Genomic DNA, 24695 nt, shown 5'->3' on the forward strand with positions numbered 1-24695 from the left:
CTAAGGCGCTGCCCTCTGACTTCACTTTTATGTGGAATGTAAAATAAATAATAAACTAACAAACAGAAAAAACAAAACCCAGAAACAGACTCATGGATACAGAGAACAAACTGGTTGCCAGATGGGGGACTGGGCGGGTGAAAAATGAGAAGTGATTAAGTACGAACTGGCAGTTACAGACCAGTGACGGGGAACATAGTCAACAACACTGTCATACCTATGTATGGGGCCAGGTGGGTACTAGACTTCTGGGGGGATCGCTTTGTAAATTATATAAATATCTAACCACTATGTTGTATGCCTGAAACTAATGTAATGAACATTATCTGGAATTAAAATTTTTTAATTAAAAAATATACAACTCTTTATTCTAAGTTAAAATAAAATAAAATTGGCTCATAAATATATATGATGCTATCCGGGCATTCTGGATTTTCTATCTAGTGCACCTTGAAATTACATGCACTCTTTAATCAGAAGACAGCTGAGAGAGAGGACTTTATATAGCACTTCCATTTAATTATAAGTTTTCTCCCAGCCCCTGGATCGTGTTGATATACTGCAGGGTTCTTCATGTTTGCGATCTTAGGGGTTCCTGAGAATTTCTTCTAAAAACAACTTTTCTGGAACCATGGGTCAGTCCTGCTTGGCGCCACAGCACAGACTCGCTGGGCAGACCCCCCGTCCCCAGCTCAGTCCCCACGTAAAACCTATAACCAGGCAGTGCTGTAAAATATCACAGGAAGCAGTGACACACGTCCTTGGCAAGGAAATGCCAGGCTGACTCCAGTTCTTATATTTCAGCATGACGCTGTTCACGTGATCATTGTGTCTGGTTCCTCCACATGTGGCGGGCCCAGCGGGGGTGCAGGAGGGAGAGACCAGAGGGGTCAGTGGGGATGACCTCCTCATGGGCAGGTCGGCCAACTCCAGGGCTTCAGAGAGTTGGCACCTGGCCTCCACCCCGACTGGAACCACACTAATAGGTAAGGGTGGGAGGGGAAGAGCGAAGAATACACAGTTGTCCCCCCCTTATCCACGGGGCATGTGTTCCAAGACCCCCAGTGGCTGCCTGGAGCTGTGAATAGTACTGAATGCTAGTAAGAGGTTAACAATAATAACTGATAATAAAGTAGAGGAATTACAACAATACGCTGTAACAAAAGTTAGATGAATGGCTAGGGGGGACGTTGTTAGGTCCAACAAGAGTTACTTAAACACACGCACTGTGGTTCTGCCACCATTGATCTGGTAACAAAGACAGCTCCTCAGTGACAAACGGGCAGGAGACACACACAGCTGGACGAGGGGATGAGTCACACCCTGGGCAGGACACAGAGGACAGCACGAGATTTCATCACGCTACTCAAAATGGCGCGCAATTGAAAACTTATCAATTGCTTGTTTCTGGAATCTTCCATGTAATATTTTCTGACCGCAGTTGACTGTGGGTAACTGAAACTGTGGAGAGCGTACCCTATCCCCACACCAACAGAGGACCCAGGACTGAATTAACAGAAGACAGAAGAGCATCAACACCGGGAACCTCCCAACAAATCTAAATACAGTGGGGGTATTATCAAGGCTGATAAAAGCAGTGCACTTACCAAGTTAAAATATCAATATCCTACCCTAAACTCCCAACATCCCAAGTACCTCCCACCACTCTGAGTGGTGGATACCCTATCCCACCCCCATCTGGAAATGAAAGACAAATGCCTGGTTGGTGGGTTGGGGGGGCACCCTCTAGGACTTGGGCGCTCTGGCTGTGTCCCTTCTGATGGGTGCCCGTGTCATGTGTGCCAGTAAACATTTAGAATCTCACCTGAGGCTATTACTACCCCTAATTTACCATGAGGAAACGGAGGCTTCAGGGAGGGTAAGGAACTGGCCCGAGATCACAGAGTTAGTGAAATTGAAACAAGAATTCAAAACTAGCCCGTCGTAGGACTACAAAACCAGCAGTATGTCTAGGGAAGCCTCATACTGTATCGTCCAAACTGAAACACTTCAGAGAGCAAAATGTGAACCTGCCCCCAAAAGGGATGCCGGAATAACGGACATCAACAGAACTCTGCTGGACAAGCTGGGGTGTGGGGTCACCATCACATTCCCTCTGGGCTTCGCACAGCACGACGGGCCAGGAGAAGGCTCAGTCCGGCCCCGTGTGCATTTTAATGAGGACCAGGGCGAGTCCTATCAGGACTTCCTGAATTACTTAAAACTGTGGCTTTCCCCCTTGTTTGCTAGATTTGTTGACCTGGGTAATAATCCTGTAATTACTAAGACTAACGTCCATCTTTTAAAACTTGTACATTTTTATGCTTATTTTAGAGACAAAAGGACAGAAAGGGAGTTGGGGACCTGCACAGCGCTACAGCCCAGGGACGCAGGTGGCGCTGAAATAAGTGAGAACTTGAGTCAGGAGAGGAGACCAGCTGAATCCCGCGCTCAGGAGGTGAAAGGGACGAGGGCGGCTATTGTCCACACACGGCCGCTCACCGCGTAAGAAGCCGAGCCCAGCTGAACTGTGAAGCCCAGAGTTAAGGGAACAGACCAAGTGCTTCAGACTTGGAGTAGATTTGGACCTGAGTTTAAATCCTGTCTCCACCACACACATTCCTCTAAGTTTGTTTCTTTATTTGTGAGGATAAAGGGGACAACGTTCACCTTCCTGGATTCTTGTGAGGATTAAATGAAATAACACAGATACAACGCTTACGCCTGGCACCTACTAACAGCCAGTCCAGGGCGGAGAGAGGGACACTATGAAATAGAGATGAAGTAAAACCCAGAGGGTGCAGTGACGAGGTGTGTGATGAGGTCAGGAGTAACCAGGTGGTTCCTGGGTACCTGGCTTCGGTGACTGGGAAGAAAACAGTACCACTGATGGTGACAGAGGATGACAGGCAGCGGCAGGCGCTGAGGTGGCAGGAGAACTGGGTGAGTGACACTGATGAACAAGGTTGTGCATCAAGCATGCAGGGCTCGTGGGTCTTCTGAGTGGAGATGCTCACGAGGCCGCTGAGACTGAGACGGAAGCTCAGGTGAGAGGTCTGACTTGGCAGTACGGGCCTGAGAGTGATGGCACTTGGTGGTGTTTAACCCTAACAAGTAGAGGAGGCACCCCAGGGAGATGCTACAGAGACCGCAACTTTATCCTCAAATCTATGAACCCAGGAAACTGTGAACAGTGGGCAACTATACTCAGAATGTTGTCTGTGTGCATTTTCCTAGGTCCAAGCTTTCAGTAAATTCCCAAAGGCATCTATGAGCCCCTCAACTCCATCTCAAAGTTACAAAGCACCAGCGAGGAGTGAGGCGCCCGCTGGGGAACACAGATATTCAGGGGTCAGGCAGAGATGGAAAGAAACAGTAATGGAGAGAGCAGGAGACTCCTGACACCATGAAAGAAAGACATTCTGAGCCACAATTCAACAGAGTCCAAAGTGGCTGAAGAACCGATGGAGGTAAGAGCTAAATCCAGCAGTTTAAGAGTTTAAGAGCAAAGAGAGGGGAGGAAGTCGACACCGCAGGTGGCACAAACCAATGGATTGATCCTTGTTTCATGAAAAAGGGAAGGCTCTGCATAAAAGAACTTACTCATTTGTAAACAATAAGAATCCAGCAAATGACCCTGGTCAGCTGGCTCAATGGTAGGGTGTCGACCTGGTATGTGGAAGTCCTTGGTTTGATTCCCAGTCAGGGCACACAGGAGAAGCAACCATCTGCTTCTCCACCCCTCCCTCACTTCTCTCTCTCTCTCTTCCTCTGCCACAGCCATAAGCTCTATTGATTTGAGCACATTGGTCCTGGGCAGTGAGGATGGCTCTGTGCAGCCTCTGCCTCAGGCACTAAAAATAGCTTGGTTGTGAGCTTTGGACCTGAATGGGCAGAGCATTGGCCCCAGATGGGGGTCACCAGGTGGATCGAGTCAGAGCCATGTGGGAGTCTGTCTCTCTATCTCCCCTCCTCTCACATAAATAAATAAATAAATAAATAAATAGGTAGGTAGGTAGGTAGATAGATAGGTAGATAAAAATGATCCAGCAAACGAAGTTACATGACTCCAAGTTCATGTCAAGGGCACACACACAGGGACCAGATCCCAGCCTATTGCATTAGGTTTCCATCAACTTCAGCGAGACCTAATGAAACAAGTGCTGGGCAGCCCTCTACTAAATAAAGGCCTCCTCTATTTGTGTTACCAGAAAAAAGAATACAGAATGAAGGCTCCCTGGCAGAGCTCTGATGCGTGTATATGTTTCAGATGCACACAAGGCACCTGCAAACAACAGTAGCTGTTGAAGCTCCAGGAAAGCTTGACATGCAGCATATCTGTTCATAGCACCAGCTTTGGGAGTCAGACTCAAGGTCCATTCAGCTCTATTACTTGCTTGCCAGTTGTTGCCCTGGGCAAGTTAGTTAACATCCCTCAGCCTCAAAAGTGTGAGCATTAATTGAGCCTCAGGCTTGGCCATGATTATTTAACGAGATAATACATTGAAGCTCTGAGCTCAGCAGCGTCTGATACACCATCAGCTCAATAAACACCTGCTGATGCTACTTTTCTAGTCTAGAGCAGCATGGTCCAAATGTGAACTACATCTGTAATTATACATTTTCTAGTAGCCCCATTACAAAATCAAAGCAACTGGTGAAATTAATTTCAATATGTTTCATTTTTCCCAAGATATCCAAAATATTATGTCACTATAGAATGAACATAAAATTACTAATGTGGTATTTTATATTATTTCTTTCTCAGTCCCAACTAGCCTCATTTCATGTGCTTGACAGCCGCACCTAATTAGTGGCTGCAACGACAGACAATACAGCTCTCGACCCCACCAGTCACAGGAGGTCCGTAATCCTCTCCCTCTCTAAGAATCCCATTTGCCCACCACATTTTGAAATGACTTTGAGCTCTAATCCTGAATTAAATCCAAACTGCTGATTGTTTCCCAGCCCCTCCTACTTTAGCTCCAAGATTACTACAAGGTGGACCGGTACCTGGATGCCCAGTGGCAAACATTTCAGTGATGTTCCTTGAAAACTCACTGCAGTGGACTGGCTGGAGATAACAATGACCAGCTGACATTGAAAGTGCAGCCGGCGATGAGCTAGATGGTGTGGGGGGGGTATAAAATATATTTAAATTTTTAAAATTAAATTTATTGGGGTAACAAATGAACTCACAAAAAAAACAAACTCAAAGATGTATTTAAGGAGCCAGGGTAAGGCCATTCTCCAAAGCCACAGTCTGGCTAAGAACTGCTAAGAAATAGCAGTACTTGAGTCAGGCGGTACAAGCCAGGTGGGGATGGGGTGGAGGCAGGGAAGATGGGGGGACAGGGGAGGCAGGGGATGCAAGGGACACAGGGGACGCAGGGGAGGCAGTGGATACAGGATACAGAGGAGGCAGGGGAGGCGGGGGACGCAGGGGAGGCAGTGGATACAGGATACAGAGGAGGCAGGGGAGGCAGGGGAGGCGGGGGAGGCGGCAGCTTGGGCCTGAAAGGGGCAGGAGGGCACAGTGAGGTGTCTCAACAAACAAGGGCCAGGGGCTAGGAGTGTGCCGCACAAACACACCTCTGGAAATCCTGTGCCCTGATAATACTGCCTTTATCTGTGGCTTTAGCTTCAGAGGCAGAACGATATGAAAGAGAACTGTTGTCTTTTTAGGGGGAAGTGGGGAAAGGATCCAAAAACGTGCCTTTTCTGTCATTAGAAAAGGAACTAACTTAATGCAAAAAAATATTTTTCCAAGTGTTACATTTAAGGGAGTAATAAACTTCCCACGGGAAATACTGCTGGAACTTTTTCTGTGTGGATTAATATAGTTTTTCATGATCATTTAACTAATATACTCATATGGGTTTTCTGAGAGGTAGATTCAAAACTCTGCAAAGAAAGGATTTAAGCAAAGAAACTGAAATTGTTTCTTAAGTTACCACAGGGAGACCGATTCAGTAAACATGAGAAGCCCAAAGTCTAACGAAGAGTCTAGGCCACTAGTCCCCAGTTACCCACCACGTCAGTATGTTATGTTCACAATGAACACAGGGCCAGTTATATCTGATAAACTCTGACTAAAGCATGCAAGAAGAGGCATAATCCAGTTCAGAAAAGTCAAAGGGTTATGTTTCAGATTGGACATGTTACTTGTGGAAGGAAAAATTCGATTTGGATAGTGTAGAGTACTGTGAAATCCAACAGGACTGGGCACCTTCTGGAGGTGTGACCTTGCATATATTACTTCTCTGATTCTAGTTTCCTCCTCTGAAAAATAGGAAAATTGATACTGATTTTGTAGACATTTTGTAAGGTGAGATATCATGTGTGTAAACATGCTTTGCATGGTGTCTGACAAAACAGATGTCTACCAAACAGCTGTTCTTGATAATAGCAATAATAATAAATGAGATATGCACTTATTTCTGTATCATTACGAAGGTTGAGTTGGAAAAAGTTTTTAATAAAAAGCAGTATACAGCAAAGGTTACTCAAATGACTAACTTTTTGAGTCTGTGAACATACCAGCATTCAAGTAAGATTCATTTTCTCAGTATTTGAAACCCCAAATAGTTTTACCAAACTTTATTTTCCTAGCTTAATAAAACAAGGAGAAATTGGTCTTGAATGCCTGCATAAGTGACCTTGAAAACTCTGTGTTTTAAAAACAACTTATTCATCCATAACAAAATCTGACGGAGGCGTATGGGGGTTGGTTGTGGGGGGAGGGGGGCTAAGGTGTGCTTTTCTATGACTGTGTATATATATATATATATATATATATACCCTAAGTCTTAATGTACAAAGAATTCCTTCCCCATGGTCTCAAAAGGCCCCCTCAAGCTACCAAGGCATTCTTTGTGTCAGGAAGAAATATGTCTGAAAAGTTAACTTACACTAAAACAATTATAATATTAAAAAGTATTATGACTTTTTCCTTATAGCAGTCTTTGTATTTTAAGAGGGAGTTTTCAAAAAAAAGAAAAGATAATTCAAAGAAAAATCTCTTAAAATCTAAAAACTGCAGACACAATTGCTGTAAGATGCTGATAAAAGGACTTCGTATGCCGCTAAATAGAGCACTAGGCATCTGTGACAATAAAGGGGGACAGAAACCTTCCTTACTAACCCTCACATGAAATTCACAGGGGACTTTTTAATCTAGCTTTAGGTCAGGCTGGTTTCAAGCAAGCAACGAGCTTACACAACCCCAGGGTAACTCCTGTGTGTACCTGTGTATGTGCTCCTGCGTGTAGACTTCAAGTTGATAAACTGCACTATTAGAATCTCAATAACATTTAGTGTCCGTCTACCCAACTGGGAACACACACCTGGCTTGTTTCTGACTAGTGTGAAATGTTAAAACAAGCCAGGAGCCGGCCTCCTAACACATTCATGGAAGAGGCACAGTTAAGTTTACCTTTCTTGGGTCTGGATTTCACTGGCAAGGACTCCTTTTTTTCCATTGCCGCTTCTCTTTCTTTCCACCGGCGGATCTGTTCCTCCCTCATCTTGAAGAAGAGGATCTGTTTCTGCTCTTCGCTGAGCTCTGCCAGCAGATCGGGATCTATGTACATCTCCGACAGTATCTGTTTCAGCATCTCTGCGGGTCTGGAGTCTTTTACACCTGTGGCCAAAGTTCTTGCAAATGGCTGCCAGCTGTGCCTCCACCGGGGCTGGCACTTGGACGGACCTTCCCAGAGACTCACAGCAATCCCAGATGACGGGGACAATAACTCAGCAAACTGGCCGTAGGTTCCTGGCACTGGTCATCCCGCCCAAAATGCCGTTCACGAGCCTGCAAAGAGCAACAGCCAACAACAGGCAGTGTTAAAATGTGTAGAAGCTGGGCAAGGACAGGTTCATGAATAAAGGTTGGAGGAAATACAGTATCGCTTTTCATTTCTGGGGAGAAGAAAAAAGCTGAGGCAGCTCTGTCAAGAGTTTGTGTAACCTCTATCCCATAATTTCCAAAGATACTTTATCAAATAAAACAAAACAAACCCTGCCTTTTTACAGGTCAATCTCAGGGAAACAAAAAAAATTAACTGAGGTTTGGCCTTGTCCCAACCAAGCAAACATCTTATTACCTCAGAGCCTCACAGACCAACTGTATGGCTGAGAAAAGAAAGAAAGAAAAAAAGGCATAGGAGGAAATTAAAAGCCTCTTTCCAAACAGCTTATTTCAAAACAAAATACTATTTGTGAAATTTCACAGAATTACCCACCTCAAACCAAATCAAAAGAGAACCATGTTCAAGGAAGGAAAAAGAAGAAATAAAAATTAGACCACAATGCCATTTTTCCATTTCCCCTTAAAAATTCGCACTGAATGAACACAATTCTGTACTCTCATCTTCATAGAAGGACAGTGCAATTTCCAGACCACCTACTGAAACCATGGAAACACTGCAGGTGCAGGAGAACCTTCATGTACATTCTGGAAGGCCACCAGGTTTTAGGTATACGTCCTCCAGATAACCTAATTTAATAAAATCTAAATTTACAGATCAGATAAACTGGGGGAACGAAAAGGTGACTAGTGTCATTACAAAGGATCCTGGCTTTATAAAAGAACTTATTAGAGGCTTCTTTAAAAAGACTGTGGAAGTCAGCGATTAGAGTCATGGAAGGGGCCAACAGAAGGATATTTACTCAAATGTTAAGGAGTCATTCACTTTGATTTCTTACCAAAGTGTAGCCTGGACGAGTACATTCATAAGTAGTTTCACAGTGGTTCTACTGGAAGGGGGCTGACATTCCACTGAGGTTTCATTCTACTTTACACACTTCTGTTTGGTTAATTAAAAAACAAACAAACAAACAAAAACCCTTCATACTATTGTAATCAGAAGAAAATGATGTATACATTTCCATTCTAGAAAAACAAGACTTTTCATGTGTTTTCAGTATGATAGGATCACCAAAATTCTAAGAAACGGATTAATAATTTGGTGCTTATTGTCAACCATGTAGACATGCCCTCTCAATGCCATTTCTCCAAACTAAGTTCAAACGCTCTTAAACTCCAGACTAGTCACTTAGCCTCCTAGATCCTCCACCTGTTGTCACCCACCCAGCTAGACTGTGATGCTCCCTCCACCCCCTGGGAGTGTCCTTAAGCTCTCCTTCTTCCTCCTCTTCCATGCAAACTGTTTCTCCATCTACACCAGTCTTCTGAGACAAGCGCTCAAACCCAAAGTGGTTAGTCTATGTCGCACATAGTTAGACTCACTATTCACTGTGTAGCAGGGACACTTACTGAGGCTACAACTACTCTAGCTACCTGAATCCTATCATCTCTCTCCTGCAGCATTCATCAACAGGAACTCAAATGGAACACAGTGTTAAGAGAACATTAAAATAGAATAAAAAGCAGTGTCTGACTCCAATTCAGCCAGGTATGCCTATTCCAGGCTCTACCTTTGTATTTTGCTCTGAGGTGGCCCTCAAAGGCTGTAACAGAATTGATGTCCTGTAATACTTGAGTTCGAACAGCTTCCCGAGGGGCAGAGCTCACTCAGTTCACACTGACGAAGAGATTTCCAGAGGCTGCCCTCTCCTCTGTAGATGACGGGAACCAGAGCAAGAATTTGGTTCCTTGGCACACTTGACTCCATTGCTCTGAGGTGAACTGGTAAGAACCCAAAACGAGTGACTCCTGAACATTCCAGTAAATGCCCTTCCGTTGGCCCCTTCCATGACTCCAGTGGCTGACTGCCACAAAAATAGAACACGGTAGAAAACGAGGAACCCAGTGAAGCCTGAGGCCTCTGCTATGTTCCCCACTCAGAATGGGGTGAATCCTAGCCTCGGTGACAGTGTGGATAGAGCCTCAAAACAAAAACCCTGAAAATGCCAAATTCACCTTCCTCCCCTCCCAAAGTACTGACTCCTGGTAATAAGAATCCACACTCACTGTGCCAGCCACTGTGGTCAGCGCTTCCGCGTTCTAACTCATTTACTCTGCACAGTCAACAGCCCTTGGGTCCCCCTCACTCTCACAGACGGAGACTGAAGTGGCGGAGCTGGGCCATCTGGCTCTAAGGCGGCTTGACTGCACTCCACCAGTCCAGCGGAGTTTCTCCGCGGGCCCTGAACCAGAACATCATCCGGATGTGGGACTGCACGTGAGATTTCCAAACGAAGCCCAGCAAATTCTTGCCGCCGTGGAGATGCTGAACTAAAGGTGTGTGACACGCAGTGCCTCTCCGGCAGAAGTGGCTTCATCCTGGTCGTTGTGGATAAGCTTAGGGGAGGCCAGGTATGGAAAAGACCCCCGCCCAGGGAGGACAGCATGCTGACCCGGGTGGGATGTCTTTCCTCGCTTTTTTCTCCTTTGTGTGAGAGAGTCTCCCCTCTCACACAAGGTACAGCCTCTCACAGTGTGAAGAGCTCACAGCACCTCTGTGACGAGATGCTCAAGCTCTTTCACAGTTTTAACTTTTTTGTTTTGCCTTTTGTAGCAAACATGGGCTTTTTAGCATTACAGTTAATTAGTGGATCTTGAAGGCAAGACACTGGCTTCCCTGTGTCCTCAGAAGATACTTGGGGACTTCACTGACCACTGTCCTGTGATCAGGTATTTAAATAACAGGCAGACTATTCTAAGACTTGATTCCTACTGGTATGAATTAACTCTTTCCTCCCCATGCTTTCGGATGGAAAAGTCAAACCCAGCTCGGGGTGCTCATAGGACAATCAACAAGGGACCCCAGCCTGGGTTCCCAGCTCTGCCTCTCGTGAGCTGTGACTTCACTTCCTCATCAGCCAATGGAAGGCCTGCACTGTAAATCTTTGTAATTTGAGGACTATGCCAGATAATATGTAAAGTTAGAGACGAGTAGAGTCAGCCAGGGTAGAGGAAATAGAAATGAGGAAATTAACCAGGGTTTTTCCCACTTTCACTGTCCGACAGGGCCATCACTGCTGATCCTGAATCAAACTCGAATGGCTTTCCCCCAACATACCGACTGCAGCAAACTTCCAGTTATTCAAGACCCGATACAAAGAAAGAGCTCAGCTAACTCAGTTTTCTTCTTCTTTTAATGAAGGTAATGAGAAGCCACAGCCCACATCTGCTATTTATTCCAAAAATAAATTCCTAAAGGGTCACAGGATCAGCTGTTTTCCAGATTACCCAAAGATTTGGCCTGACTCTCACACCTTCCACTGCCCTGTTCTACAAAACAAAAAAATTGTTTTTAATGACTTTGAGACAAAAACAAAAGCAAACAAACAAAAAATAAGCCTGATATACAGCACAAATCATAAAAATACAGTAGAACTTTAATATTAAGAATATAATTTGAATTTTAATTATTTTAAAGCAGCCAGTTGTTTTCAGATTTGCAGTTACCTTGTTCAACTTCATCTTATTACTCTATCTGCAAAGAGGCCATTTTTGAGGATAAAATGAATTACCAGAGGTGACAGAGATTTGGTAGGTTTTGTAACTGTGTACCATTCTTTAGAAAGTTGATTTATTTACTGTACACACAAATTTGTCTAGATTTCACTAGCATGCCAAATCTATGCCCACAGATGCCTTCTACTTATTTATGAGCTTAAAAAAGATGGTGGCTAAGTCGTTTCTATTAAACAGGCAATCCAATAAAAGCCTTCTTAAGAGGTAAGGAGACTAAGTTTAGAGAAAGCTGCCGGGCTTGCTTCTTCCCTGTCACCCAGGAGAGGGAAAGACAGCTCGGAGAAAATCGACAAGCTGTGACTTATCGTGCGTCTCCATGCCCACCAGTTCGAGCACCCGCAGGAACCCCGAGGGCAGGAACGGACACGGGTGCCCATTTGGTGGAGGAAGGTCATCGCCACCGAACTGACGGGGTTGGGGGACGGTGGGGACGGGGGACTACTGTCTGGGTCTGAGGCAGGCCCCGGCTCCCTCGCCGCAATCTCACAGGGCCCTGGGTGCTGGCGCGCTGAGACTGTTCCCAGACTCTCCTGTAAGGTCCGGGGCGAAGCAAGACCCCCCGGCTCTACCCACGTGTGTCGCGTGCTGGTCCGCGGTGCAGTCGCTGCGGCGCACCGGAGTGGGGCGCCCGTCGCGGGGCCGCGGGGCCGCGGGGCCGGGGGAGACGCGGGCGCCGAGGTCCGTTGGGCCGGAGTCCGAAACCTTAGAGCAGCCCGGACCCTCCCACGCGGCCACCATCCGGGAGGCCACCACCCGGGCGCAGCGGCTCCCTCCCGCTGGAACCCCGCCCGACGTGCGTGCACACGCCCCGCGGGGACACGGAGCCCCGCCCGCAGCCGGGCTGCCCCTGGGCTTTCCCACGTGCTCGGTGGCCGCCCCCCGGGGTCCCTCTTACAGCGACCAGGAGCCCCCGGCCCGCAGGCTCACCGCCCCGGCTCCAGACACCGGACACCAGACACTGGACACCAGCGGCCCCGCCGCCGCGGCCGCGCTCGCCGCCCAGCCCCGCACCTGAGCCGGCCCGGGGCGCGGCGGCGGGGCCGCAGGAGGGGCGCGGGCCGGGCGACCGAGCCCAGCCACCGGCCTTCCCCAGCGCCGCGCCCTCCGCGAGCTCTCTCCAGCCCCCGGCCCCGCTCTGCTGCCGGCCGCCCTCCGCACCCCGACACCCACCCGCCCGGCCCCAGGCTCACCTGGCAGAGCGACCCGCCCGCCACCTCCGGTTGGGGCGGCCGAAGCTGTCCGGGAAAGCAGCGAGAGGCAGAGGCGCCCGCGAGCGGCACAGGCTGGCTGGCTGGACAAACTCACTCTGGCGCGATGTTGGCACACAGAGTCCCTCAGCCCGGCCCGCCCGCTCCGCCCCACCCGCGGCCCACATGCCGGGGTGACTGATGGGCGCTCCCGGCCCCACCCGGGCTCCTGGACACGCTCCAGGGCCTGGCGGCGGCGGGGCCTGGCGGCTTGCTGCAGCCCAGGCCGGGTCCTGGACGCGCACTGGCCCCAGAGGCGGGGGTCCCGGGCCAGGCCTCCCCCTCCACCTGCTGCCTGCGATGGCTCGTCCCGCCATCTCGGGTGCTGTGTAACTTATTAATATCAGCGACGAGCCCCTTCTCCGCCCCTGAGCGCAGGGTTTCTTGCGAGGTGGAGCCTGCGGAGGCGGGCAGGGCCTTCTCAGTTACAGTCACCCGGCCAAGTCAGCTCACTTCTCGCGTTCTGCTCCTGCTTCTTTTGGAGCTTACTTTTTTTTTTCTTTCTTTTGTTGCCATTAAGTAAATGATCAAACTCTCAGGCACTTGCCAGTACAGGTGTGGTTTTGTAGGACAGGATCGAAGAGGAGAAAGGCTGGAAAGATGGAGACTGAAAACAGCGACAGGGAGAGAAATTAAAAGAAATCTGGAATAAAAGTTAAGAAATTCTTGTGAATTTCAGCAAGAACAGGCTGGGGTGATACATGAAGGGAGGAGCTGACTGAGGGCAAGAGAAGGAAATCTTGGACGAAATTGGAGCGGAAGCAGAGGCATTAGAGGGCGTGTTCTACTGAAGAAGAACAGACAGAAGGTGCGGAGAAAGACGGCTTGACTTGGTGAACCCCGGAGTGCCCGTGTTGGGGAAAGGGAATAAAACAGTAAGCATTCAGTCCTCTCCACAGAGGATCCGGTAAATTCAGGAGCCTGACTTTGTTCAACCGTGGAACTTTTTCATACACAGCCTCTCCAACTACAGAAGACACCCAAGGTTAGAAAGAGCCTGGGGCAGAGATCAGTCCTAGAGACACAACTATTTAGGAACCATTCTAGGGATCCTAACAGGGGTGAATTTCTGGTTTAGGTTTGGCTCCCACTGCTTACTAAAGGAATGGCCTGTGGGTGTTTTTTGGCTGGAGTGTCATTTGACCCTGGTTAGCTGCTGTGGCTAGCTCAAAATGAATCCTAACACTTTGTGGATTGAACAATTGATGAGCCAGGAAGGGCGGTTCATTAGCAAGTTAAAATTCCAGAGACACTTGTAACAGCCGACTACCTTCCTCCACACTCCATCTTCTTCCATGCCCTGATAAGTCTTCCTAACAGTGCTCCCACACTACTACTAACCTCTCTGTCCTTCCGTTTCTCCCTCTGGATCATAGTGCTTACCTACCTCGTTAACTTGCTGCAAGGGTTAAATGAGATAATATAATTAAAATGCTTACAATAGTTTCTGGAAGTTGTAAGTGTTCGAACACATTAGGTCATATTATTTCACATTACACACTATAATTTCAAGTTACCACTTCACACCTAGGTTATAGATTTTGCCTAGACTCTAAATTAGCCTCAGTGATCCCCACCTTTTAGTATAGTAGTCCCTTCCTTATGTGTGGGGGATACATACCATGACTACCAGTGGATGATTAAAACCATGAATAGTACCAAACCTTATATATACTATATTTTTTCCTGTACATGCATATCTATGATAAAGTTTAATTTATAAATTAGTCACAATGAGAGATCAATAACAATAATTAATCATAAAATAGAAGAATTGTAACAACATACTATAAAAACAGTTATATGAATGGCTTTGGGTCATCATTAAGTAAAATAAGGGTTACTTGAGCACCAGCACTGCAATATCATGACAATCTGAGAACCAAGGTGGCAACCTAGTGAGTAAGGGGTGGGGAGCATATACAGTGTGGCTATGTTGGACAGAAGGAGGATTTACCTCTAGGGTGGGGCAGAGCAGGAGAGATTTCATTAGAATGGCACACAATTTAAATTTAGGAATTTTTTTTTCCTGGAATTTACCATTTAATATTTTCAGAGCACTGTCGACCAACCACAGATAAGGAAGGACTACTTATGTCACTTCTGAGATTAAGTTATAAAAGACCTTGTAGCTTGTCTTGGTGTACGTGCGTCTCCCTCTCTAGGATCGCTTACTCTTAGGGAAACCAACTGCTGTCAAGACCAACCCTGTCGACAGGCCCACATGGGGAGGAACTGAGGACTCCTGCCAAGAGCCACAAAGCGAGCTTGGACATGGATTCTACAGCCCCAGTCAAACCCTCAGCTGACTGTAGCATTGGCCTATAGCTTCAGTGCACATTCATGAGACCACTCAATTAAGCCACTCTCAGAATTTTTATATTTATTTATTTATTTTATTTATTTATTTATTTTTAAGTGAGAGGAGGGGAGATAGACGCCACATGCATCCCAACCTGGATCCACCTGGCAATCCCCGTCTGGGGCTGATTCTCAAATCAACCGAGCTTTCTTCAATGCCTAGGACTGATGTTTGAGCCGATCCAGCACTGACTGCGAGAGTGGAAGAGAGAGCGGAAGGGGAGTTGGGGGGAGAAGCAGATGATCACTCCTCATGTGTTCCCTGACTGGGGATCAAACACGGCACGTCTGCACGCTGGACTGGCACTCTATCCACTGAGCCAACCAGACAGAGCCACTCTCAGAATTTTGACCTACAATATTGAGATAGTAAATTTGTGTTGTATTAAGCTACTAAATTGGGGGCAATCTGTTACACAGCAATAGATAACTAATACACCTCACTTGTCTTGTTTCTAAGCCAGTTTTAGCTAGTTTTTATGTATTGGAAACTTCATGTGCTGGATGGCTTATTGAAACCCCTCACCCCAGAGTTAAAAAATATAACATCTGTGTTTTGAACAACCTCTCCTAGTGACTGGATCGAAGATGGGATTACAGGTTTTGCTGTCAGGAACTCTGCTCTAGGGGTTCTAGGTCAGACATTTTTAAATGCAGTATTCAAATTCATCTTTTTAAATATTAATTCTAGTCTTTCATTTGGTTGCTTAAAAAAATCTTTGATGTCCACCGCTCATTTTGTCCAAAGTAAGACTTACCCTCTTGCAAACTTTCAAGGACCAGAACAACCTAATGCCAACATCTCTCAGCTGTATCATCTTCCTAATACAAACCTCGCATTCAGGTAATCTGGTATTTTCAGGCCCTAAACCTACACAGGCTCTGAAGCTTCACACTGTGGCCTTGGTCTAAAATGGTTTGTTCTACAGCGTGGCTTATGAATATCCCATCTATTCTTCAAACATCAATCTTTAGGAAACCTTTCTCTTGTACCCTCCCCTCAGCCAGAAACAGTCCATGCCTCTTCCATGTTTATATATTTGTATCACAAGTTAGTGTTTTACACATCCAAGAGCCATTTAATGAACACTCGCTAGGCGCCAGGCCCTGTGGTGACACTGGGGGATGACAGAGAGCAGGCAGTCAGGGCCCCTGCTGCCATCTTCGCTGTTGCTCTGCCTTGTGTGGCAACTGTGTGTATGTTTTGTACCTCTTTGAAATTGTAACTGTCATGATAGCAGGAACTACCTTGTGCGAGAGAAAATCCCTATTGAACACTCAGGCACACAATAAACAGGTATGCAGTGCACGTTAGTTGAGTGAATATTAAGAGCCCAAATGAGTGCAGGCTATACACACACAGTATAATCATTCATTCAACTTAGAGCTCAGTATCTCTTTCCTTTTCTCTCCTTGTCTCCTTGCCGTGTGCCTCGTTCCTGTATTTGTAAATACTGTATCTCTCTTTTCTTCCTCCTGTTATGTCTGTAGTTCTTTCTCCATCCTCTTCACCGTCTCCCCTCTCCTCTATCACCTCTCCTTTTTTGTTCCCTCTCTCCCATCTCCTCGTATTTCCTCTTTCACTTGGCATAATCTGGAACCAAAATACTTTTTTTCCCTTTATTTAAAAAGTAGATAGAATGGCTTATATTGATTAAAAATAATCTAGCAGTTTTGTTAGTTATTTATGAGGCCCTCAATCACTCTCTCCCTCCCTCTGGGCCAGGATTCCCAGCAGGAAGCACTTCCGTTCTCCATGACCCAGGATGCACTGTGGGGAGCACTGTGGGGAGCACTGCCACCTTCATGTGCTGGCCACACTCCAGGTCACATGTGAGGTCTGGGTCACCAAGTGGAGCATCTACTGCCGGCCACCGGCAAGTTAGAGACCTGCATGATGGGTGCCTCCCATACACAAGCTCCGGGGTGCCCCAGTGCAGAGTTCTAAGGGAAGAGCTAAACATCCGTTTACTATATACTCATTTTTAAAATTGGTCATTTATTTCCAGTAATGGGCAACCAGAGTTTAATTGACGTGCTCTCTGGCATTCCTCTTGGAAGGTTGCTCACGAACCCTGCAGCTCAAGGCTGTCGTGTACAGCCACTGTCGTGGCACTGGCCACCTGGAGGGGTGCCCAGCAGAGTCGCCCAAGCAGTACGGGGGCTGCATGGCACGGCAGCTCTACTGCTTCCAGAAAGCCCGGGAAGCCGCCTTCCACTTCACAAGGTCAAGTTGTACTTACGGTAGGTTCTACAGAAAGGGAAAGTTACCTTCAGATTTTCTTCTGTAGGGAAGAAAATAGGATAATATTTTTCCTATCATATTTTATCATCAGCATCAGAAACCCCAAAGACTTTTTTTTTTAATTTTTAAAGAAGTTACACGTTTGTCCCGTAGTAGGTAAGTATGAAGTGATGTGGAAGAAAAAGACTAAATATTTCAACTTTATTAAAAACTGATCAAATTTCAGAATACATCCTAGGCAAGTCATCAATCATAGCAAAGCAATTTATTGAAGGTCCTCTGTATTTTCAGCTTTCTGCCAGCAGTTAGATTTGATTTTGAACTAATTTCAATGCTTCATGACTCTTTGTGGACTTTTATTTTTTTCATCCTCATAAATATCAGGCTACATTGTTGGCCTTTCTATTCATCTTTGATTTGATTAGATTACTCTCCCGGTTGATGTTTTTCCCTGACTTACCATTATGGAATTGTGTCTGAGAAGAAGGTCCTCATTGTTTATGCTTCCATGTGGTCAGCAGCCTGAGGCCTGGAGACACCGCTGGCCTGAGGCTGCGGATGGAATTGGATAACTTCCACTCCAGGTGATACTGGGCATCTGCGAAGAGCCTGCGGTGAGCAAGGCCTTTGACCTTGAAGGCTGAACGAGGAGCAGAGCCAGCTCTTGCCGGTGTTCTGCGTTCCTCGGACCTTCCCAGGCAGCTTTGCATAGGACCCTGCTGCTAACAAACCGAGGCCTCAACTCTTCCCTGTAACAGGTTCAGAATCAGGTTTTGATTTCCTAACTTCTCTCTGATATGTAATCTTTGCCAAAAGTACACCGATTCATCGCTGGGCAGATAAAATATATTATGCTCACTTTGTTAAAGATGGCGCTGCCCACGTGGAAGCCCATCACCCAGGTGATAATATTAGTTGCCCTTCTTGCTTGGGATGGGCGTGATTATATTAATGTGTGTTGAGGGAGGGCTTTCGCGCCAAAAGTTTTTAAAAGAGATCACTTGTTCCTGGGAAGAGTGATTATGTTCTAGGAGGAGCCCATGCTGGAGGAGAGCAGAAAAAGGCCACGTGGAGGAGAGGAGAAGCAGCCAAGATGGTGGAGTGCTGAAGGAGAAGGGAGTTTGTGCAGAGAGAAGGAGATGGGGAACAGAGGTGAATAAGGCTGGTGAGCTAGAAACCTTTGATTCTAGGAAACTCGGATAAGTCAGTGGCTTTGGGAGCCCTGAATGGAAAGGGAAGTGTTTTCCCACTGTGAGTATTTCTTGCCTGCCGGATGCGAGCTAGGATTAAAGATAATGGCCCATCAGTTCTTGGCTCCATTGTTTCATTACCGTCTGTCTGAATCTAATGCGAACCTGCATGGGTCAGGCGGCTGGCCATACATTCATTTTAGTTTTCTAAGAGTTTACTGGCAGTGAGCACAGAAGGAGTTCTCAAGCACATAGTAAAATAATCTAGGGAGATTTCGTGTTTGTCCCTTTGTCTCCCCCGTTAAAGGGGTTCTTATTTGATTGGGATAGGATGGAGCACCGACATCAGCATTTCTTTTCAAAACATCCTACGAGGTTCTAATGTGTGGCCAACCTTGAGAACCACTAAAATATGTGGAAAGAGTTCACTGGTTATGGGAGATTTTCAAGGTGTAGTAATGGCAAGCCCTAGACTTTACTAAAATAAGCGTGAAACTGGATGTTCATCTTCTTGGTCTGGTCTTGAAGTAAGTGCCATGACCTTGTCTGGGGCTGACCTTGTCTGGGGCCGGATGGTCCAGCAAACCCAGCCTGTCATTCACTATGGTGGGAGGAAATGTAACGCAGGTACTGACAATGTGCCTGGCTGACCATGGCTGCCAAGTATCTAAGACTTGGTCACTTCTTTCCTTTTACTGTTACCAGGTGGTGAAACCCAGTGTTCCCTCGGGCCTTTTAGTTGAGAAGAGCACTTCTCTCTCTGGCCCAAAGACTCCCCACCCACACTGCAGGGATCCAGGTGTTCTCAGTCTCTTCCCTGTATTTCCTGGAGTGGCTTTAGTTCTCCTTCCTGGAACTCCTGTCCTCCCCCTGAACCATTTCCCTCAGAAATACTCTGTTTGCCTGAAGACTGTTCTCTAGCTGGAAGTTGAAGTTCGTTCTACCCTGAGGGAAAGTAAGACACTTTGCTTCTTCCTCTAAGTGCCTGTTTATACTTGGTCTTAGCCAAAAGTCTGAGAAGCAATCCTTTAAGTGTATGTTTTAAAAAGCCAACATGGGCCTCTGCCTCAGGCGCTAGAATGGCTCTGGTCGCAACAGAGCAATGCCCCAGATGGGCAGAGCATTGCCCTTTGGTGGGCATGCCGGGTGGATCCCAGTCGGGTGCGTGCAGTAGTCTGTCTGACTGCCTCCCCCGTTTCCAACTTTAGAAAAATACAAAAACAAACAAACAAACAAAAACAAAAACAAAAAGCCAACTTACGGCTTCAGTAGTGTATGCCATTGTTTAAGTTTGAGACAGAGAGTTGGTTTGTTGGTATTTTAGTATTTTAATGACAGAGAAACTTGTACAGAAAATATAGTGAAAGTTATGGGCAATAAATGGCAGATTATACTATACAAGTAGAGAAATATGAAAGATGATAGACTCTCTTTGGAGAAAGAAGTCTGTATTCATATAGAATTATATAACCACATTTGCCCCTCATTGGGAATGAATGCTACATTTTTACAAGTCCTCATTAAAAATACAATAAATCAGCCCTGGCCAGTTGGCTCAGTGGTAGAGCGTCGGCCTGGTGTGCAGAAGTCCCAGGTTCGATTCCCGGCCAGGGCACACAGGAGAAGCGCCCATCTGCTTCTCCACCCCTCCCCCTCTCCTTCCTCTCTGTCTCTCTCTTCCCCTCCCACAGCCAACACTCCATTGGAGCAAAGATGGCCCGGGCGCTGGGGATGGCTCCTCGGCCTCTGCCCCAGGCGCTAGAGTGGCTCTGGTCGCAACGGAGCGACGCCCCGGAGGGGCAGAGCATCGCGCCCTGGTGGGTAGAGCGTCGCTCCCTGGTGGGCATGCCGGGTGGATCCTGGTCGGGCGCATGCGGGAGTCTGTTTGACTGTCTCTCCCCGTTTTCGGCTTCAGAAAAAAAAATACAATAAGTCATACAATAATGAGGTCTAGAAGAAATTTGGCCTTCGTGTGCAGCTGAAAAAGAAATGGGGGAAAAGTAAGATTAACCCTCACAGACCTAGTTAGTGACAGACCCAGAATTAAACCGAGGTTGTTACACATGACCTCTGCAGTCACTATACCACAGTGAATGAGCTAGTTCGTGCACCTTACTGAATTCAGGAGAAGAGGAACCTGTGTTTCTCTCCTAATACAAAGCCCCTCGGCCTCTTGATAAAGAGGCAGACGGAAGCTGCCTTCAGGGCTGTGCTAACTCAAGACCAGCTGAGGAATGTACAGGACTCCACTCCAGCCTATTCACAGCGCTGGGCTCACAGTAGAAGGCCTGCAGGGACCACGTTAAGCATTCAGCACCCTCTGGGGAAATAGCTGAGGCTGTGATCCTCTTAAGTATAATAAGCAGGTATTGATAGAACAATCGATCAGTTCCAAGTTTTTCCTTAGGTCCAATTCTGACTGAAGGAGGAAGCAGAAGAGAAGAAAGGGGGAAATCGGAAGGAACAGAAGATTCAACGCCAGAAGGATAATGAGAATGGAGGTGATGTTTAAAACGAATACATAACCCAGTTGCTTTCTTACGTGAGCCTTACTTTCCTTTGAAGCCTCAAATCCACACACTCCTTTCTGATAGGGGAGTGGTTCACACAGAGAGGAAGGAAGAATTTGGCTGGTATCAAGAAATGATTTTGAAATGGCAGAGGATGAATTTCTCTGGTCAATACTGGCTTAAAAGCATGGATTTTATTGTTAGTTTTGCTACATGGTGAGCAACTCTCCCAAACTGGCTGAATAAAAGGTCTAATTAGATGCCCAGGAACAACAGACTCAAATCTTCTAAAATCAATAAATAACATCTTTAAAAACATACTATTTCCTACTTAGACTCCATGAAAGCAGCGGATATCACTAAAGAGATGACACTTAATGGTCAGACAGAAATGGTTTCTAGTCTCTTGAATGTGCTGTGAGTGCCAACAACACCATAATGCTGGACAGATGAACATTTCAGAGCACTTTTAAGCTGTTTTTTCATTCAGTTCTCAAACATGTTTGGTGACATAGGCCTTTTGATCTTAGCTGACAGGGGAGTTGGCCCTTTGGGTCTGCCTCGGGCCAGCCAGGAGTGTGTGGGTTCTTGACTTTGTGCTGGAAAAATTTCATAACACAAGTCCAGGTGATTCTGAGAGTAAGTTTCTTAAAGCTGGGACAGTGAAACAAGGAAGGGCCGAGGACAGAAGAAGCAACAGGAGAGCCTAGGCCGGTGGGCTGCTCTGGGTCACTAGAAACCTTGTGGGAAAGAAATGAGCAGAGAGAACAGGGCCTGGAGGCAGGTTCAGGGGGTTAGCCTGTGGCAAGCGGCCATTGCTCCCCTGGTTGCAGGGTCCTGGGGACCCTTGGAGTCTAGGAGATGCATGGCTGTGGGGGAAGAAGAGGGGACTGGGGAAGGGCACAGGCTCCTGAGAGAGTGTGCGCCGGGTCCTTTGTTTTGAGGGTTGTTAAGGACTGGGAATTTAGGGGGAGATTTCAGTAGAATATTCATCAGCTTTTCCAGTTGTGCCCCCACCCCAGGGCTGTGGCCTCCACTGATTGGTTAGCCCCAGGTCAGGTGGACATTAGTCATTGTAGCAGGTCCTAGTGACCCTCACCTGGGCCTGGAGCTAAAACTCAAAGGAGATCTAGATGTTAGCTCTAGGGAGGTGATATTCTGTATCTCGCTGTAAATTTCTCAGCCAGTATACGGAGATATCTTTCTCAGATTCCTCATTCTACTTGCCAAGGAATTTTCCTAGCTTCTTACTATCCTGTTTCAAGGGCACTTAATTACAGGCCAAGTCGATGATTTACCTAGCTAACACAGTAGCTTGGGTAGTGGTCGGACTAGCTGGGACTTGGAAGTTCTAACGTCCGGTTCAGGGCTCTACCCCTACACCCTATAGCTTCTGGCACTGTTATTTTTCCAGCTTGCAGAGCAGGCCTGGAAGTTTGTCTCATGATGTTTGTATCTCCAGAGTCTAGCCCAGTGCATGATACAGAGTAGGAACTTCATACATGTTTGGTGAGTAAGTGAATTAATCTAAATTTGGGCTTCCCCAGAGAGATTCGGTGCCTCCCTGAATAGTGTGGGGAAGCACATTTTAGGAAATTAACGTTAAGTAGCTTTGTACCTGAAGAAATTATCAATATGTTTTGTGGTATTATCTTAAAAAAATTTTTTTTTTCAGAGACAGAGAGAGAGTCAGAGAGAGAGTCAGAGAGAGGGATAGATAGGGACAGACAGACAGGAATGGAGAGAGATGAGAAGCATCAATCATTAGTTTTTCATTGCGACACCTTAGTTCAGGGGTTGGGAACCTATGGCTCATGAGCCAGATGTGGCTCTTTTGATGGCTGCATCTGGCTCGCAGACAAATCTTTAATAAAAATAAATAAATAAATAAATAATAATGTTAAAAATATAAAACATTCTCGCCTGACCAGGTGGTGATACAGTGGATAGAGCGTCAGACTGGGATGCAGAAGAACCCAGGTTCGAGACCCCGAGGTCGCCAGCTTGAGCATGGGCTCATCTGGTTTGAGCAAGGCTCACTAGCTTGAGCCCAAGGTCACTGGCTCGAGCTAGGGGTTACTCGGTCTGCTGAAGGCCTGCGGTCAAGGCACATATGAGAAAGCAATCAATGAACAACTAAGGTGTCGCAACGCGCAATGAAAAACTAATGATTGATGCTTCTCATCTCTCCATTCCTGTCTTTCCCTATCTATCCCTCTCTCTGACTCTCTCTCTCTCTGTGTCTCTGTAATATATATATATTATATATATATATATTATATATATATATATAAAAGATTCTCATGTATTACAATCCATTCATTTCCTACCGCTCATGTTCATGGTTGCAGGTGGCTGGAGCCAATCACAGCTGTCCTCCGGGACAACACCAAATTTTTATTGGATAATGCATAACGTACATGGGTCTTTGTATGGCTCTCATGGAATTACATTTTAAAATATGTGACGTTTATGGCTCTCTCAGCCAAAAAGTTTCCCGATCCCTGCCTTAGTTCATTGATTGCTTTTTCATCTGTGCCTTGATCGCGGGCCTTCAGCTGACTGAGTAACCCCTTACTTGAACCAGCAACCTTGGGTCCAAGCTGGTGAGCTTTGCTCAAACCAGATGAGCCCGCGCTCAAGATGGCGACCTCGGGGTCTCGAACCTCAGTCCTCCGCATCCCAGTCCAACACTCTATCCACTGTGCCACTGCCTGGTCAGGCTTGTGGTATTACCTTAACCTCAGGAATGACCCATGTAGCTTGAATGTTCTGAAACGAGATGTTATTCAGTGTGAAAGGAGGGGAGAGTCTCAGGGGGATTATATTATTATGTTGCTACAGAATCATATGCCCCTATTTTAATTTTCCCTTGAAGTTTTATTATTTTTCAAATTACCATTCATTATATGCAATGATATAAATCTTTCATTCCTGGAATGTGAAGAACACACATTGGGTAACTATTGTTAGGAAATACTTAGCATATCTAGAACTCTGGCCCAGGAGGATTATTATTTACACAATTGGTCTCGCAATTTTAGTAATGTATACCACCTTGAGTTATTATTTAACAGTTTCTTCGTTCCTGGCTCGCCAACTAGATTACAGATTTCTTCAGATCAGCTTGTTCATTTTATTTATTTTATGCCCCCCTCGTGCCTAGTGAAGGTCTGCCTGCACAAAGACGGATATCCCATACACAGATCAAGTCCGCTGCCCTTGATGGTGCTCTTACTGTGGCCGTGAGAATATCTGTTTGTTAAATGTTCCTCTTGATCCAGCTTAACAGATATTAGAGCTGGAATGGTATTCTGTTTTCTTAAACTACTCCTGGTATTTTGTAAGAGTTATATATTTTTTTATTGTAAAACTTGTAGGAACTGGCATCCAATTAATAGCGAACTCCAGTGATTATAATATTTATACAATTTATCTCACATTCCCTCCTTCTTCCTATAGTGTGGGAGACAGGCTGTAAGCTGAAAAAAATCCTTATAGCCTACGACTGAGTAAGACCCACACCCTTGACTGTTGCATGGTGGGGGTGGTGCACTCTCATGAGGATTCCCGTTTATACCTTAGAGATGTGACTTTGTATCAGAGACTTCCTTGTTTTACAAATGGGTTTGTTCTCTGCACTCTATAATAAAGCTGGCCAAGGGGTGGGGGTGGGAGTTGGTTGGCCCTTCTTTTCCT

The 24695-nt window shown here is 46.3% G+C and overlaps 1 protein-coding gene across 2 annotated transcripts in view; it reads right to left on the minus strand.

Annotated features, from left to right (window-relative positions):
* SH2D4A (SH2 domain containing 4A) overlaps window positions 1–12970 on the minus strand; it is a 76343-nt gene extending 63373 nt beyond the window's left edge. Inside the window, exons 1-2 of one of the 2 annotated variants that reach the window (XM_066380465.1) lie at window positions 12634–12970; window positions 7436–7813 (exon numbers count right to left, since the gene is read on the minus strand). In XM_066380465.1, coding sequence (XP_066236562.1) covers window positions 7436–7616 — 181 coding nt within the window. In that variant the 5' untranslated portion in view covers window positions 7617–7813; window positions 12634–12970. Of the gene's footprint in view, window positions 1–7435; window positions 7814–12016; window positions 12181–12633 lie in introns of those variants that run through there. The other variant, XM_066380466.1, reaches the window with a different exon arrangement.
* Between the last annotated feature and the right edge of the window lie 11725 nt (window positions 12971–24695).

This window comes from Saccopteryx leptura, chromosome 4 (genome assembly GCF_036850995.1).
Source record: "Saccopteryx leptura isolate mSacLep1 chromosome 4, mSacLep1_pri_phased_curated, whole genome shotgun sequence".
Taxonomy (NCBI): domain Eukaryota; kingdom Metazoa; phylum Chordata; class Mammalia; order Chiroptera; family Emballonuridae; genus Saccopteryx; species Saccopteryx leptura.